This window comes from Eurytemora carolleeae, unplaced genomic scaffold (assembly GCF_000591075.1).
Source record: "Eurytemora carolleeae unplaced genomic scaffold, Eaff_2.0 scaffold321, whole genome shotgun sequence".
Lineage (NCBI taxonomy): Eukaryota > Metazoa > Arthropoda > Copepoda > Calanoida > Temoridae > Eurytemora > Eurytemora carolleeae.
Genome location: NW_019396506.1, coordinates 283,686 through 299,426, shown reverse-complemented (window position 1 = coordinate 299,426; position 15,741 = coordinate 283,686). Strand labels below are relative to the sequence as shown.

General features: G+C 32.5%; 1 protein-coding gene across 6 annotated transcripts; it reads right to left on the bottom strand.

Moving 5' to 3' along the window:
• Positions 1-435: 435 nt before the first annotated feature.
• Positions 436-14,461, bottom strand: LOC111704543 (F-box/LRR-repeat protein 4). Of its 6 annotated transcripts, none has more exons than XM_023476804.1 (7): positions 14,369-14,461; positions 14,163-14,221; positions 12,870-13,476; positions 11,940-12,029; positions 6,420-7,269; positions 2,497-2,659; positions 436-2,003 (listed from the first exon to the last, which is right to left on the bottom strand). In XM_023476804.1, exons 3-7 carry the CDS (start codon positions 13,088-13,090, stop codon positions 703-705), a joined length of 2,625 nt encoding a protein of 874 aa, XP_023332572.1. In that variant the 5' UTR covers positions 13,091-13,476; positions 14,163-14,221; positions 14,369-14,461; the 3' UTR covers positions 436-702. The 6 variants fall into 6 exon arrangements, with proteins under 6 accessions (XP_023332572.1, XP_023332574.1, XP_023332568.1 ...); XM_023476800.1 differs by lacking the exons at positions 436-2,003; positions 2,497-2,659 and adding exons at positions 3,740-5,603; positions 6,093-6,255; XM_023476801.1 differs by lacking the exons at positions 436-2,003; positions 2,497-2,659; positions 14,163-14,221 and adding exons at positions 3,740-5,603; positions 6,093-6,255; positions 13,608-13,738 and having other exon boundaries at positions 14,369-14,456.
• Between the last annotated feature and the right edge of the window lie 1,280 nt (positions 14,462-15,741).

Below are 15,741 nucleotides of genomic sequence, written 5' to 3'. Positions count from 1 at the left end.
CCCCCATAGTGATAGGGTAAAGTCCTAATAGAAATTTTACATTGTGTGGATAAACCTGCATAAAAGTTTTATTGTTCGCTTATTCTAAATATATCTTAATTTACAGAGCGAGCAAATCTTGTACAATTGGCAGTCCAAAAGCTGGTCGAAATTGGAGTTTCTATCGTCAGTGTGGTTTGCGATGCACCACAGGTTCAACTTTCTATGATGAAAAAACTAGGAGCAGACTTGGATCCAGAAACTGTTAAGACTAAAATTTGTGAAGATATGCAAGAAAGTCCAATCCATTTTGTCCATGATATGTGTCATTGCATCAAAAATGTTCGTAATGTAAAAAAATATACACACTCAGACATTTATTGAAGGTGATAAAATAATGTTTAAAAAAACCAAACCTTTAAATTCACCAAAAAAAAGAGGATGAAAGAAGTATTATTAATATTATAAAGATTTATTTTTACACATGAATATAAAATTGTTATAATATGGTACTTAACATTACTGTATTATATTTTTTTCAAACTTATTGTTGCATATTTGTTTTCAATTAAAACTGATCCAAATTTTTTAGTTCTAATGAAGCAGTAGTGTACTCTGCTTAAAAAGTAAATACTTAATATTAAAAAACAATTTAAAACTTGTTCTAAACCTTAAAATAAATTCTGCTTAAGTATCTGCAGCAGTCCTTAATCCATTAGCTGTTCACACAAAGTCATGACTCATGGTCAGGTTCTCAAAACAAGGCAGGGTTTCCTTGTATTCAGACAGATTCTCGACAGTTATATTTGTAAATGATATATTCAGGGATCTAAGTGTACTACCACAAAGCTTAAGTATCTGCAGCAGTCCCTTGTTTGTGAGTTGTTTACATTCATTCATGTTCAGGTTCTCTAAACAAGGCAGGGTTCCCTTGTATTCAGACAGATTTTCTCCAGTTATATTTGCTTCTGATATATCCAGGGATCTAAGTGTACTTCCACAAAACTGTAGCATCTGCAGTAGTCCTATATCTGTGACTTCTTTACAGAATCTCATGTTCAGGTTCTCTAAACAAGACCGGGTTCCCTTGTATTTAGACAGATTTTCTCCAGTTACATGTGTTCCTGATATATCCAGGGATCTAAGTGTACTTCCACAAAGCTGTAGTATTTGTAGTAATCCCTTGTTTGCGAGTTGATAACAGTAACTCATGTTCAGGTTCTCTAAACAAGGCAGGGTTCCCTTGTATTCAGACAGATTTTCACCATTTATAAATACTCCGGTTATATCCAGGGATCTAAGTGTACTTCCACAAAGCTGTAGTACCTGCAGCAATCCTTTATCTGTGAGTTGTCTACAGAAAATCATGTTCAGGTTCTCTAAACAAGCCAGGGTTCCCTTGTATTCAGACAGATTCCTTCCAGTTATATTTGTTTCTAATAAATTCAGGGATCTAAGTGTACTTCCACAAAGCTGAAGTATCTGCAGCAATCCTTTGTTAGTGAGTTTATAACATTTTTTCATGTTTAGGTTCTCTAAACAAGGCAGGGTTCCCTTGTATTCAGACAGATTTTCTCCATTTATAAATGCTCCTGATATATCCAGGGATCTAAGTGTACTTCCACAAAGCTGTAGTATCTGCAGCAGTCCATTATCTCTAAGGTGTATACAGTGACACAGGTCCACATTCTCAAAACAAGGCGAATTCTTCAAGGTCAAAGATTTAAAAGTACACTGTTTCAATATTTGTAGATACCAGTCATTATATAGAGTTCTATATATCAGATGTAGAGTTTGGAGTTGTTTTGAAACTATGTTGACATTTATTCCAGAATTAAATTCAATGATTCTTCCTATAATCAAGGTAGACAAGGATGGAAGGGAGATTATTTCATTTAATCCAGTTGATGTAAATTCACTTGTTTTCCAGGTATTTTCTTTTCCAAGTTGAAACATGAGAATTTCAGGATGTTTCTTCACAAGATACTCAACACCATCATCTGTAGCATTTTCAACTTCTAAACCTAGAATTTTAAAATAGTAAGTACAGTAAGAAATTTATTGATAAATTTAATTTATTAAAGAATCGATAAATAGTCTAAAATGTATCTCATTTTTAACAACAGGTTGAAAGTAGTTAACATATAGTTATATTCAAAACTCGGTGATGGCGATGAACCAAAACTCTGTAGAGTAAAAAAAGTAGATGTTAGTTCCACATTTATTGAAAATATATTTCAGTCTGGGTTGACTCTCGTCAGTTCTGACGATAAAATAACCATCAAAATCGATAAAAAAATTTTTTTTGTTAAAATCTACAATAAATTAACAAACAAAAATGGTTACTTCAAAAAAATTGGGGGGCGGGGCTGTCAAATAGACAAAAGGGAAACGAACTCCGTTAGATCATGAGATGGAAAAAAAGATAATTTGCAAATATTCACATTAAAAAAATGTTTTAAGACAATTATTATTCCTTGAGTTATATAGTTCTATCTATTTTAATGCATTAATTACCTAAAACTGTTTCAACTTCGTTAGCAAACTTGATGAGCTGTTCTGTTGTAAACTCGGTAGAAAATGTCCAGTAATGAACCAGTTTATCCCCACATCCTTCAACCCTGTTCTTGAGAGTAGAGGACACTCCCCTCAGCATTTTCTTACTCCTGTAATCCAGGAACTAAAAATATACAATACTTTAAAAATATATAATACTATAATTTAATATTATCATAATTTTGAAAAGAGACGAAATTCGGGAAGTATGGTTGCCAGAACAAAAGTTAGAATATCTTTGACATTGATAATTAGACAAAAGACAGAGGATTAAAGGGCAACATTGCTTATCCAACATTATGCCTACAGTCCCTTTAAATAAATTAATATTTAAAAATCTGAACCTGAAGAATATGCCTGATTATATCAGGACACATATTGTCCAGTGTTAGTACACTCATCAGAGGGAGAAGAGAAGTAATCATCCTTCCATTATCTCTGTTTCCTTCAGGTTTACACCTACGGGATATCTTCTCTTCTTTATCCATGGTTGTCCTGAAGTAAAAACATATTCATTTATTTATTTATTCACAAAAGCACCATATTTTAGGCACCCATTCTTTTCAATGTAACTTTTGTTTCTATTATGTGCAATACCAACTGCAGTGCTTAGGATCCGGATCCAGATCCGTTGGATCCTCAAGATTTTGGCTTCCTGGATCCGGATCCGGAAAAATATCTGGATCCACGGATCCGGATCCAAGGGGTAAAATATCAACCAAAAAATACAAAAACAACTTTTTTAATCCTTAACTTTTGAAAAAAGAGAGATTATAAAAATTTCCTCATTTCTGAATGGTTTATCAAGTTTAAGGATAAAAACAAGCAAAAAAAATAAAACAAAAAATTTGAAAATTATTTCGCGGAATTAGCAAAATTTTAATTGCAGAATTCTGCAAAAAATGCTAAAAAATTTGCGCGTTATTTCACAGGAATGCGCAAAAATGCAGAATTTGCGGGGGAACAAAGAATATTCATGCATAATGCGGAATTTAAAAAAAAGTTTTTTTTATTTTACTGAAAACAATACATCCAGCATGATATCAAAATTGGACAAATAAGGAAAATACTTTAGAATAAAACTTACTTAACTATGCGATCTAGGTAGTATAATGCTGTACACACATTTATTATTTAACCAGTTGAACCACTTTTATCTGAAATAAAAAATCATTTGTTTTAAATAAAATTAAAGTTTAAAAAATTTACAAACCATTAATTTTTTGTGTTAATCTAATAATTTAAACATTTTCAATGTAAAGGTTAAATGACGGAGCCGAAAACAAATTAAAAAATTGTAATGTCACTGTATTCAGACAGATTTTTTTTATTTGTATTTGTATTTGATATAACCAGGGATCTGAGTGTGCTTCCACAAAGATGAAGTATCTGCAGCAGTCCTTTATCTGTAAGTTGTTTACAGTACCCCATGTTCAGGGTCTCTAAACGAGGCAGGGTTCCCTTGTATTTAGACAGATTCTCTCCAGTTATATTTGTACCATATATATCCAGGGATCTAAGTGTACTTCCACAAAGCTGTAGTATCTGTAGTAATCCTTTGTTTGTAAGGAGTCTACAGTCACTCATGTTTAGGTTCTCTAAACAAGACAGGGTTCCCTTGTATTCAGACAGATTCTCGACAGTTATATTTGCTCCTGATATATCCAGGGATCTAAGTGTATTTCCACAAAGCTGTAGTAACTGCAGCAATCCTTTGTTTGTGAGTTGACTACAGCAAATGTCCAGGTTCTCTAAACAAGGCAGGGTTCCCTTGTATTCAGACAGATTTTCTCCAGTTATTTTTGTGTCTGATATATCCAGGGATCTAAGTGTACTTCCACAAAGCTGAAGTATCTGCAGCAATCCTTTGTTTGTGAGTTGATTAGAGTAAATGTCCAGGTTCTCTAAAAAAGGCAGGGTTCCCTTGTATTCAGACAGATTTTCTCCAGTTACATTTGTGCAATGTAAATTCAGGGTTCTGAGTGTGCTTTTACAAAGCTGTAGTATCTGCAGAAGTCCTTTATCTGTGAGTTGTTCACAGTATTTCATGTTCAGGTTCTCTAAACAAGGCAGGGTTCCCTTGTATTCAGACAGATTTTCCCCAGTTATATTTGTAAACCCTAAACTCAACCTGAGTGTGCTTTTACAAAGCTGTAGTATCTGCAGTAGTCCTCTATCTGTGAGTTGTTTACAGAAAATCATGTTCAGGTTCTCTAAACAAGGCAGGGTTCCCTTGTATTTAGACAGATTTTCTCCAGTTATAAATGCTCCTGATATGTCCAGGGATCTAAGTGTACTTCCACAAAGCTGAAGTATCTGCAGTAGTCCTCTATCTGTGAGTTGTTTACAGGAAATCATGTTCAGGTTCTCTAAACAAGGCAGGGTTCCTTTGTATTTAGACAGATTTTCTCCCGTTATATAAGTAAACTCTATATCCAGGGATCTAAGTGTACTTCCACAAAGCTGAAGTAATTGTAGTAATCCTTTGTTTGTGAGTTTAAAACAATTTCTCATGTTCATGTTCTCTAAACAAGGCAGCGTTCCCTTGTTTTCAGACAGATTTTCTCCATTTATAAATGCTCCTGATATATTCAGGGATCTAAGTGTACTTCGACAAAGATGAAGTATCTGCAGCAGTCCATTATCTGTAAGGTGTATACAGCCACACAGGTCCAGATTCTCTAAACAAGGCAGGGTTCCCTTGTATTCAGTCAATATTTCATCAGTAATTTTGGTATTCTGAAAGGTCAATGATTTAAGAGTACTCCCACACTGTTTCAATATTTGTAGAAACCAGTCATTATTTAGACTTCTATATTCGCTAGTCAGCTGTAGAGTTTGGAGTTGCTTTGAAACTATGTTGACATTTATTCCAGAAATAAATTTAATCCTTCCTCTTATAATCAAGGTAGACAAGGATGGAAGGGAGAATATTTGATTTAATCCAGTTGATGTAAATTCACTTGTTTCCCAGTAATTTTCTTTTCCAAGTTGAAACATGAGAATTTCAGGATGTTTCTTCACAAGATACTCAACACCATCATCTCCAGCATCTTCTGCTTCAAATCCTGGAAATGTAAAATAGTAAGTACAGTAAGAAATTTATTGATAAAATTTAATTTATTAAAAATCGATTAATAGTCTAAAATGTATCTCATTTTTTAACAACAGGTTGTAAGTAGTTAACATATAGTTATATTCAAAACTCGGTGATGAACCAAACCTCTGTAGAGTAAAACAAGTAGATGTTAGTTCCACATTTATTGAAAATATATTTTAGTCTGGGTTGACTCTCGTCAGTTCTGACAATGTAATAACCAAAAAAATTGCAAAAAAAAAAATTTTTTGTTAAAAACTACAAGAAAATAAACAAACAAAATCGGTTATATAAAAAAAATGGGGGGGGGGGCTGTCCAATAGACAAAAAAGAAACAAACTCAGAAAGATCATGAGATGGAAAAAAGATAGTTTGCAAATATTCACTGTAAAAAACATGTTTTAAGACAATTTTTATTCCTTGAGTTATATAGTAATATCTATTTTAATGTATTAATAACCTAAAACTGTTTTAACTTCATCAGCAAACTTGATGATCTTATCTGTTGTAAACTCGGTATTAAACCTCCAGTAATGAACCAGTTTATCCCCACATCCTTCAATTCTGTTCTTGAGAGTAGAGGACACTCCCCTAAGCATCTTTTTATCTCTGATACCCAGGAACTACAAAATTAATGTTAATTTATGATGATCACAATTTTGAAAGAAAAGGAAATATATTTGCCAGCTAAAAAATTAGAATATCTTTGACATCATCAGAGATGTCACTTTAAGAATGGAGACATCTAGAAAATAACCCTTTAAATCAAAGTTAGAAAAGTCTGTACCTGAAGAATATGCCTGATTATATCAGTACACATATTGTCCAGTGTTAGTACACTCATCAGAGGGAGAAGAGAAGTTAACATCCTTCCATTATCTCTGTTTCCTTTAGGTTTATATTTCCCTAAAATCTTCCCTTTTTTTCTTATTTTTGAACTTGCACCAGTTTCTGTCTTGAACTCTTTCTCTCTATTTTTTTCCTGTTCACCTGTTTTAGGTATCTTCCCTACTTTTTCTACATTAATTTGACGTTTGCTGCAACAAGCACCAATTTCAGTTTCTCTGTCAATCTGATCAGCCCCTGGTGATCTTTCTTCCTCTCCATATCCCAGTTCTTGCAGTATTTTTGATGCATCAAAAGAAAAGCCACCAAAGAACTTGATATAACCATTGTTTACCAGATCTAGTGTAATTTTTGATGCGTAAGAACCAGAGAAGCCGAAGCGGATCTTTAGGAATTCTATTGTTGGATTTTCTCCAGGCTGGCAAGTTCTAAACTCTTGTTTGAGGATAGATTTAAGAACTCTCCTCTTATTCAGTTTAAACACAAATTTCTGTTTATCTTTGTATGATCTTTTTTCTTTTTTAAAATGTTCATCAATAACAACATTACCGCAAATATTTCCACAGTCTACTGCACAATATATGCATGTGTGCTTTGCTTCTAAGTTAACACCATAGCAAATGCTGTGTGAATAGTTTCCACAGGATAAACATTTAACCATCTCTGGGTCCCAGGTTTGATACAGGCAGATGCAAGAGATTATTCCAACCTTTGTTTTCCCTGTAGTTTCGTCTTCTGATCCCTCCTCAGAGGATGAATATTTGTTTCTCCTTTTCTTCTCTTCATCCAATCTATTGTACAATTTATTATTCTAGTATTTTTAGATATAAAGGACCTCATTAGTCTCCTGGAGTTTGTAATAACTCTTGTAATAATAGAGATAAATGGTGCTAAATTTGCACCTATATTCTTTCCATCCATAAGAGACAGGACAAATATTTGTTTAAATTTTTAGCTAACATATATACATACACCCAAACATAAACACATACATACAAATATTTATATTTTAGATGTTTAAATATATATTTCTTCCAATATATATTTCTTCTCATATATGTTTATATGTATATGAGCAAAGAGTTTTATCAAATACAGGGTATCTCTGAAAACAGTTGTTTTAGGCTTTTTAGGCTACTAAATATTGTTTAAATGTGCTGAAAAGGCTATCAGTAGGTACAATATCCATAAATGGGTTTTGGGTCGTCTTTGAAACACTTTACTCTAAAATGCCGTTTTAACCTTCAAAAATGGACCTAAGATTCAAAAATGTGCTTGGTCTGTAGCAAAAGTGGGGGCCTCTTGTAATAATTACATTGTACTCAATTCATACAGTAAATACAGCAAATCCTGTAATGCGATTAAAACCATTCCATGTTTGCAGGGGTCCATATAATTCCTTTTTCAATCCCATTTGGGATTGACAACTTTGTAAGAAATGGGGGCAAATTTTTTAAATAGGGGCAATTTTTTTAAATGATAATTTTTGTAATTTGGGGCATTTTTTATAATTGGGGGCAAATGGGGGCAATTGTGTTAGTGGAATTTGAAATTTTATTTTAATCGGGGGCATTTTTTTTTAAATTGGGGGAAAATAGGGGCAAATGTGTTAGTGGAATGAAAATTTTTTTTTTAAATGGGGGCATTTTTTTCCCACTTGGGGGAAAATGTGTTAGTGGAATTTGAAAATGTTTTTTTAATTGGGGGCATTTTTTTTTAAGTTGGGGGCAAATGAAGGCAAATGTGTTAGTGGAATTTGAAAATGTTTTTTTAATTGGGGGCATTTTTTTTAAGTTGGGGGCAAAAAATTATTTTGGGATCGAGAAAATCAGCTATTTTGGGAATTGTTGGACCCCTGCATGTTTGTAGAAAGATATGACGTCATATCTATATTGTGATTGCGTATCATGTGCATATATTAACCAACCATAACTTGTAATTACACAGTAAATAACCCAGTTCTAACATGAAATACGAAATAAAGATCAGTTGATTTAGACTTTGTTTTATCAAAGGTATAATTTAGCTTGAATGACAGCTCGGTACTCGTTGAATTATACGAGTGTAGATTGTACAAGTACCATGCATTGAATTAATTTAGTTTGAAAGAATACTTGTTTCTCATTGAAACAGATGAGCGAAGGTTGTTTTTGAATAATTGGTATAGACCGAACACAGCTTGTGCGATAGCCCCCGTTTGTGTCCTGTTGACATTGAGAGCCTGAGATGTAGTCCTATTTAATTGCTATAAAGAATAGACCTGGATAGATATGTCTCAAGTAAATTACTATGGAGTAAGGTTGTCTCAGAAAAAGAGATATATGAATTGGAGAGAGGAAGTATTTGGAAGTTGAGTTGGGGAGGGTAGCTTGAGATGGTAGGATATATATAAGAATATATAAAGACTTCTTAATCTTTTACCAGCAATCTGATGTTCTCTCTCTCTAATGAATCGATGTGGTTGCAAATTAAAGAAGTATATTGATCAGATCTGAGCTGAAAACTTTAGAATGAAATATCCAGAGAAGTTCATAATTTCTTGATATCCAGATTAAATATTGCTTGTTCTCCACATAAATTTAAACTCCAGATTAATTATTCGACGGGATATCTGGATATTTCATTCTAAAGTTTTCAGCTCTGGTCACATAAAGAATACAGGGTTCTTTGCACTCGCTTTGACCGCGAGGGTGGTACGCGGGTCGAACAGTTCTATTCTTCTTTGTAGGAGTTACATTTTGAATCCTTTCTCTTTACTGGTTCTATAGCGACTGTGTCTAGCCTGCTTTTTGCAGATTGCCAAATTCAGGGCAAATTTAAAGATAGTAATATTTGACAATATAAACACTTTTAGGCTTAAAAAAGATACAAAAGTGAAAACATGAAAACATATTAATAACTTTTGTTTCAAGGGATCTCAACACCCCTTTAGCTAGGCAGCATGATACTGCGCAAAATATTTACACAGGCTGGTTTTTTGCACAGGCTTATTTCTTTCTAATACTTCTAAAATTCATATTTTCTTGTCCATTATCATTTGTCATAAATGAAGCATGATATAAAAAGTTTATAGTGTCGTAACTTTTCCGTAAAATCCAAACTATTGGGATCCCAAACGATTATCAACCAATGTTCAAGATATTGGGATTAGGCTTGGTTTGGGAATACGGTATATGAATGAGATAGAACCAATTGGGAGTAGGTAAAAAAGGTTGGGAATTGGAAAGGATATCAACTAAAGAGGAAGTTGGGATTGGGATGGAAATCAGTTGTAGAGAAATTTGGGATTGGAAGATTTGGTATTAGGGATCAATGAGAGCTAGGATGAAAATAAGGGTTGTTATATTGGTAGTTAGAGTGATTGGAAAGATTGGGCAAAGGAATAGATGTTTTTTGAGAACCACTGTACTGAAGAGAATAAGCAATATTTTGAAGTTTAGTATAAAGATAACGATAGGATAAAATACTTGTGTGTAAAACTAAGAGAATAAGTGATTTAGTGGATAAAAATGTTAAATAGGAATGAAGACGACATTTTGGAAAGGATGAACGTATTATTGTCAAGTTAGAATAAGAGAGAGAAAAGGATAAAAAATCATCTTTAAAATCATTCAATAATCCGACTCAAGGTATTTGCTACAGGTCTCCTATTCAAAGATTTAAAGAATATTCAAATTATAATTTTTCTACGTTTTTTTTCGACAGAAAAGAATAAATTGCACATTTTTAATGATAAAATTGAGGATTATAAAAACTTAAAGAAAAAAATTTTTTAATTTTTTTGAAAATCTTATGAATTTTTTAAAAACATTTCGAGTACATTTCAACGTCTAAAACGGAATTATAGAGAAAAATGTTTCAACGACAATCCCTCAATTTATGGACATTGTATGGTCATACATTGTAGTAAAATAAAACAACGTTTAGTGGGTGAAAACGCAATTAATATCTTTGGAAATGAGACTGAGCACATTTTCGAATATTATGCCTAATTTTGAAGGGTACTACGGCATTTAAAAAAATAATTCATTGTAATTTTATGCAGTACATATGAAGTTCTAGCAGACTTTCAANCCCCCCCCATTTATGGATATTTTACCTACTAGAAGCATTTTTCAGCACATTTAAACACTATCTAGTCGACTAAAAAGCCTAAAACAACTTTTTTTTTTATATTTTTATATTTTATTACTGATATTTCACTGTACTGCCCTTCTCAGATATAATTTAACTAAAACATAGAAAAGTTAAAATTATTTTGAACTATTTACTCCTTCAAGAGGCATTTTCAGAGGTTTAAAGACTCAAAGCAGTGCTTAGGATCCATTCAATTTTGATGCGGATCCGGATCATGGATCAGCACTAGAAAAAAATGGATCCGGATCCAGGTCATTTCTTAAAGATTCTGAATTTTTTTTAACAAAATTTTTTTTTTCAAATTTTTGGTTTTACTTATTTTGCTAATTTTTATCCTAAAACATAATGAACCATTCAGAAATTAGAAAATTTTTAAAATCTCTCTTTTTTCAATAGTTCAGATTTGGGGTTTGGAGTAAAAAAGATTTTTTTTTGCATTTTTTGGTTGATATTTTACCCCTTGGATCGGAATCCGTGGATCCACATATTTGTGCAGATCCGTATCCAGGAAACCAAAATCTTGCTAATCCAACGGATCCGGATCCTAAGCACTGATTCAAAGTGTACAATTTTCATTGAAAGGGGCGACTAGAAATTACATTTTACTGAACACCCCACTATTATACATAGCATCCTTTAGGAAGTGTCTTCAATAGCTTAAAGATCCAGAATGCACCATTATTATCAGAAGGGGCGCCTAGAAACTAGGAACTCTTGGACTTCATTAAAGACATTTCCCTATTACAGGATTGTATGGTTTTGTAAAAATCAAAATTATCATTTTTTCTTCGTTTTTGTAAAGTAAAATCCACGAAGGGGGTGTTAAGTGATAGTTTTCTCATTGACGTTACTGACAAAGTATTTAAAAGAAATCGTTCCAAAGAAATAATAAATAGTTCAGTAATTTTATCTGCCTTTCCTCATTTGGTTTTGCATTAATGGCACTGTTTTTTCTTCATTTTCATGAGTCTAATGGGGATCAAACCATATAGGGCTCATTCTGCAAGCTGAATCTGTCCTTGTTAGGCTTTTGTCATGACCTAATATTCTGACATACTTAAAATCTTAAAACATTATAAAAAACGTCGCTTTTCTGACACAAATATTAAATAGCAGTTTTGGGGCACACACACCTTCTAACGCCCCTGATGAAGAAAAAAGATTCGAAAATTTGTCCAATCCCTTATGGATTAAAAGAATATAGGTTTACACAATTCTTTCCCTTATATTAATTACTTTCCGTTTATATTATGTACGTTCATACTTATCTAATTTCAATTTAGTTTCTAATAAGTGACTTCTGCTTTCATTTATCTGTTCTTACCTTCCATTGATAATAGACCTTCCTTTTTTCTTGTCTTCTTCTACTTCTAGATTTCTATCCTTCTCCTTCAAACCTCTTATATTGTCCGATCTATATATAGAGAATATTTTTAAGATTCTTTTCTTTATTATTTTCTTGTTCTCTTCTTCTTCTAGATTTCTATCCTTCTTCAAACCTCCTTTATTGTCCAGTCTATATATTGAGAATATTTTAAAGATTCTTTTCTTTATTATTTTCACATAGCGGCCCCTCCTCCCAAAATAATTAAGAATGCTGTACTTAAAAATAAAATTCTTCTAAAAAATGTTGCCCAAAATTAAAAACAAAAATATGAACACTACATATTTTTAAACTTGCTAAAAAAATTAAGATTTGAAGAATATTTTTTTTGAAATCCCACAAAAATTGGAAAACATTCAAAAATAAAAAATAAAAATAAATCCTAAAATGCTAAAAATGACCAAAAAATAGACAAAAAAAAAATATATCTTTTTGAATAATGAGGAAATTCGTTTTTTTGTACTTAATCAATCAACTGAAAAAGAATTTTCAAAAGTAAATTTAACTTATTTTAACATGTGTTAATCCCTCTTTCTGGATGCGGTTCCTCTTTAGCTTAAGAATGAATAAATTGTTCCAAAAATCCCACTTTTATCCTTTAAAAAATAAATTTTCCACATTTTTAAATGATGCTAGGGAATAAAGCGATATACACTAAACTGTAAAAAGAAACATATTTTAATAGGAGGTACACAATATAATACATGAAGTGCTATGACTTAACAATTTACATAATTAAATATAAGTTCCATGGCACTAGGGTAATTTGAGGGTTAGTTAAAAATATACTTTTCCCTTTACTAATTTAAACTGTATTATGATCTATATACAGTTTTGAAGTTTTATTATTTTTGAAGAATCATATTTCACCTGGAGAACATCCTTTGTCCAACATGATTTAATTCTCCAATCTTAGTCTCAGCTAAATTTTTCAATATGTTTCCATGCTGTTCATGTGTTACTTGTGTATGTAAGAATGTACATCCTCCTCCATTTCTACAGTAACCCTGTATGTAAAATTTACAGGGTTTACTCATTTTCTGAAAATAATAGATTATTACATTTTTACAGTCAACGTACCTTGTAAGCATTTAAACTCACTGTTGCAAATGCTATAATTACAAATCCAATTTTTCCGTTTTCTTTGTTTCAACTTCATTCCCTTAAGTGTGGTATTTATAAATCTATCGAATTTTTCATAATGATTTATGGTTGGCGTTGATGGTTTTAGTGTTGAAAAGGATTCCTCGTAGTACTAGGTTGCCTGAGGCTACATTTTGATTGTCTGCGCGCTAAGGGTGAGGCCAAAGTAATCCAATGGCGCCTTGGTTCCAGTTTAAATTGGATAGTAGGGAGTCATTGATTGTCTCGAGGGAGGTGATAGAAATGGACTCGAGTTCCTCTAGGGATAAATCGGAGGGGTTAGAGAAGCCTGTGGAGCTTTCTATGTTGGTTTCTTTTTTCCTTCTACTCATGACTGAAAGTAAAATAGGATTAAGAATTGTAGGTATAATTTAAGAGTAATCGATTAATATTGTGGAAATTAAGTTGGAGTTAAGTTGTGTTAAGTTAAATTAAAAAATTAAATAAATAAATAAATAAATAAACCGGGAACAAAGGGAGGGCCCGCCTAAACCCCCAACTGCAATCCACATCAGCAGTACAGTACAGGGAGAGAGAGAAAGAAAGCTAAGACCAGCGCTAGTACAGAAAGTCGTCGTCCTCGCTCGGTTCAACCCCTGGATCCAGGGATCAGCCAAAGTGAATAAATACTAAAGTGGACCAAACTCATAGTTGGATGACGACATTTTATGTCCCAAGTATTTAGAAATATGTATATATATTGGATGATAACATAGATCTGTTTTAAGAAATTTACAAACATATTTCAAAATGGAGGGAGATTTGAAACAAAACTAATCAGTTTTAAGGATAAATTCGTTTAGATTGATTAAGCGACTAAATATTATTTACATATAAACTATATACAACAAACAAACAACAACGTACAAAAATTTCTGATTTTAAATCGTGAAAATTTCGAAGTTCTATCTGAAGACGACATTTACATGGGTCTTTAGTCTATTTTTTCTAGTCTTTACTTTCCAAATGAAATCTTTTCATGAAATTATTTCCAAACCAAATAAAACCTTATGGCCCAACCTGTCGTCGTTTCCTTAGTCTGTTCCACTATAGTATTTATTCACTTTGGGGATCAGCGCCTAAACAATCAAAGGGAAACAAACTCATATAGATCATGAGATGGAAAAAAGATAGTTTTCAAATATTCACTTTAAAAAAATGTTTTAAGACAATTGTTATTCCTTGAGTTATATAGTTATTTATATTTATTTAATCGTATTAATTACCTAAAACTGTTTCAACTTCGTTAGCAAACTTGATGAGCTGATCTGTTGTAAACTCAGAATTAAAACTCCAGTAATTAACCAGTTTATCCCCAAATCCTTCGGATTTAACTCTGTTCTTGAGAGTAGAGGACACTCCCCTCAGCATCTTCTTACTCCTCTAATCCAGGAACTAAAAATATTTAACACCTTTCAATTTAATATTATCATAATTTTGAAAAGAGACGAAATTTAGGAAGTATGGCTGCCAGAACAAAAATTAAAATATCTTTGACATTGATAATTAGACAAGAGACAGATGATTAAAGGGCAACATTGCTTATCCGACATTATGCCTACAGTCCCTTTAAACAACTCAAAATTATAAAATCTGAACCTGAAGAATATGCCTGATAATATCAGGACACATATTGTCCAGTGTTAGTACACTCATCAGAGGGAGAAGAGAAGTAATCATCCTTCCATTATCTCTGCTTCCTTCCGGTTTACACCTACGGGATATCTTCTCTTCTTTATCCATGGTTGTCCTGAAGTAATAACATATTCATTTATTTATTTATCACAAAGAGCACTATCTTTTTGGCACCCATTCTTTTTAATGTAACTTTTGTTTTTCTGTTATGTGCAATACCAACTGCAGTGCTTAGGATCTGGATCCGGATCCAGATCCGTTGGATCCTCAAGATTTTGGCTTCCTGGATCCGGATCCGGATCTGCAAAAATATGTAGATCCACGGATCATGATCCAATGGGTAAAATATCAACCAAAAACTACAAAAACAACTTTTTATACTCCTAAACTTTTGAAAAAAGAGAGATTATAAAAATTTCCTCATTTCTGAATGGTTTATCAAGTTTTCGGATAAAAACAAGCGAAAAAAATAAAACAAAAATTTGAAAATTATTTTTTGTTAAACAATTTCGGTAAATCTTAAAGAAATGACCTGGATCCGGATTTGGATCCGGATCCATTTTTTTCCTGTGCGGATCCGCATCAAAATTAAATGGATCCTCAGAACTGATAACAAGGAAGATCAAAAATTATTTGTAAGAAATTTCATCGAAAAGTTCTCCATTTCTTAGGTGTTAAGCATTATTTAAAAATCCAAGTTTGCGTCAGAATTTCACAAATTTTTTTTCAGAGTATTATGCAAAAATGCGCACATTTGCTTGGGTATTCCGCAAATTTTTTGTTGCAGAATTCCGCATTTAACGCAAAAATTGATTTTGCGGAAACAAGCACGAATGATGCGGAATTCCGAGAAAAAAATTCCGCGCAAAACTAAAGTTGAAGCTTTAACAAAATTTTTCTAAAAACTTTTATTAGGAAGAACTCTCTGTTGTTTGCATGCAGTTTTTACTCGGAATTTGCGTTA

Bases quoted from the DNA above. Each gene is read 5' to 3' on its own strand.
- LOC111704543 (XM_023476800.1), bottom strand. From the start codon at position 13,090: ATGCTTACAAGGTACGTTGACTGTAAAAATGTAATAATCTATTATTTT. The intron at 12,030-12,869 runs GTGAAATATGAT...CTCTATATATAG, and splicing joins GGACAAAGGATGTTCTCCAG to ATCGGACAATATAAGAGGTT. The intron at 7,270-11,939 runs GTAAGAACAGAT...ATTGTACAATAG, and splicing joins AGGTCTATTATCAATGGAAG to ATTGGATGAAGAGAAGAAAA.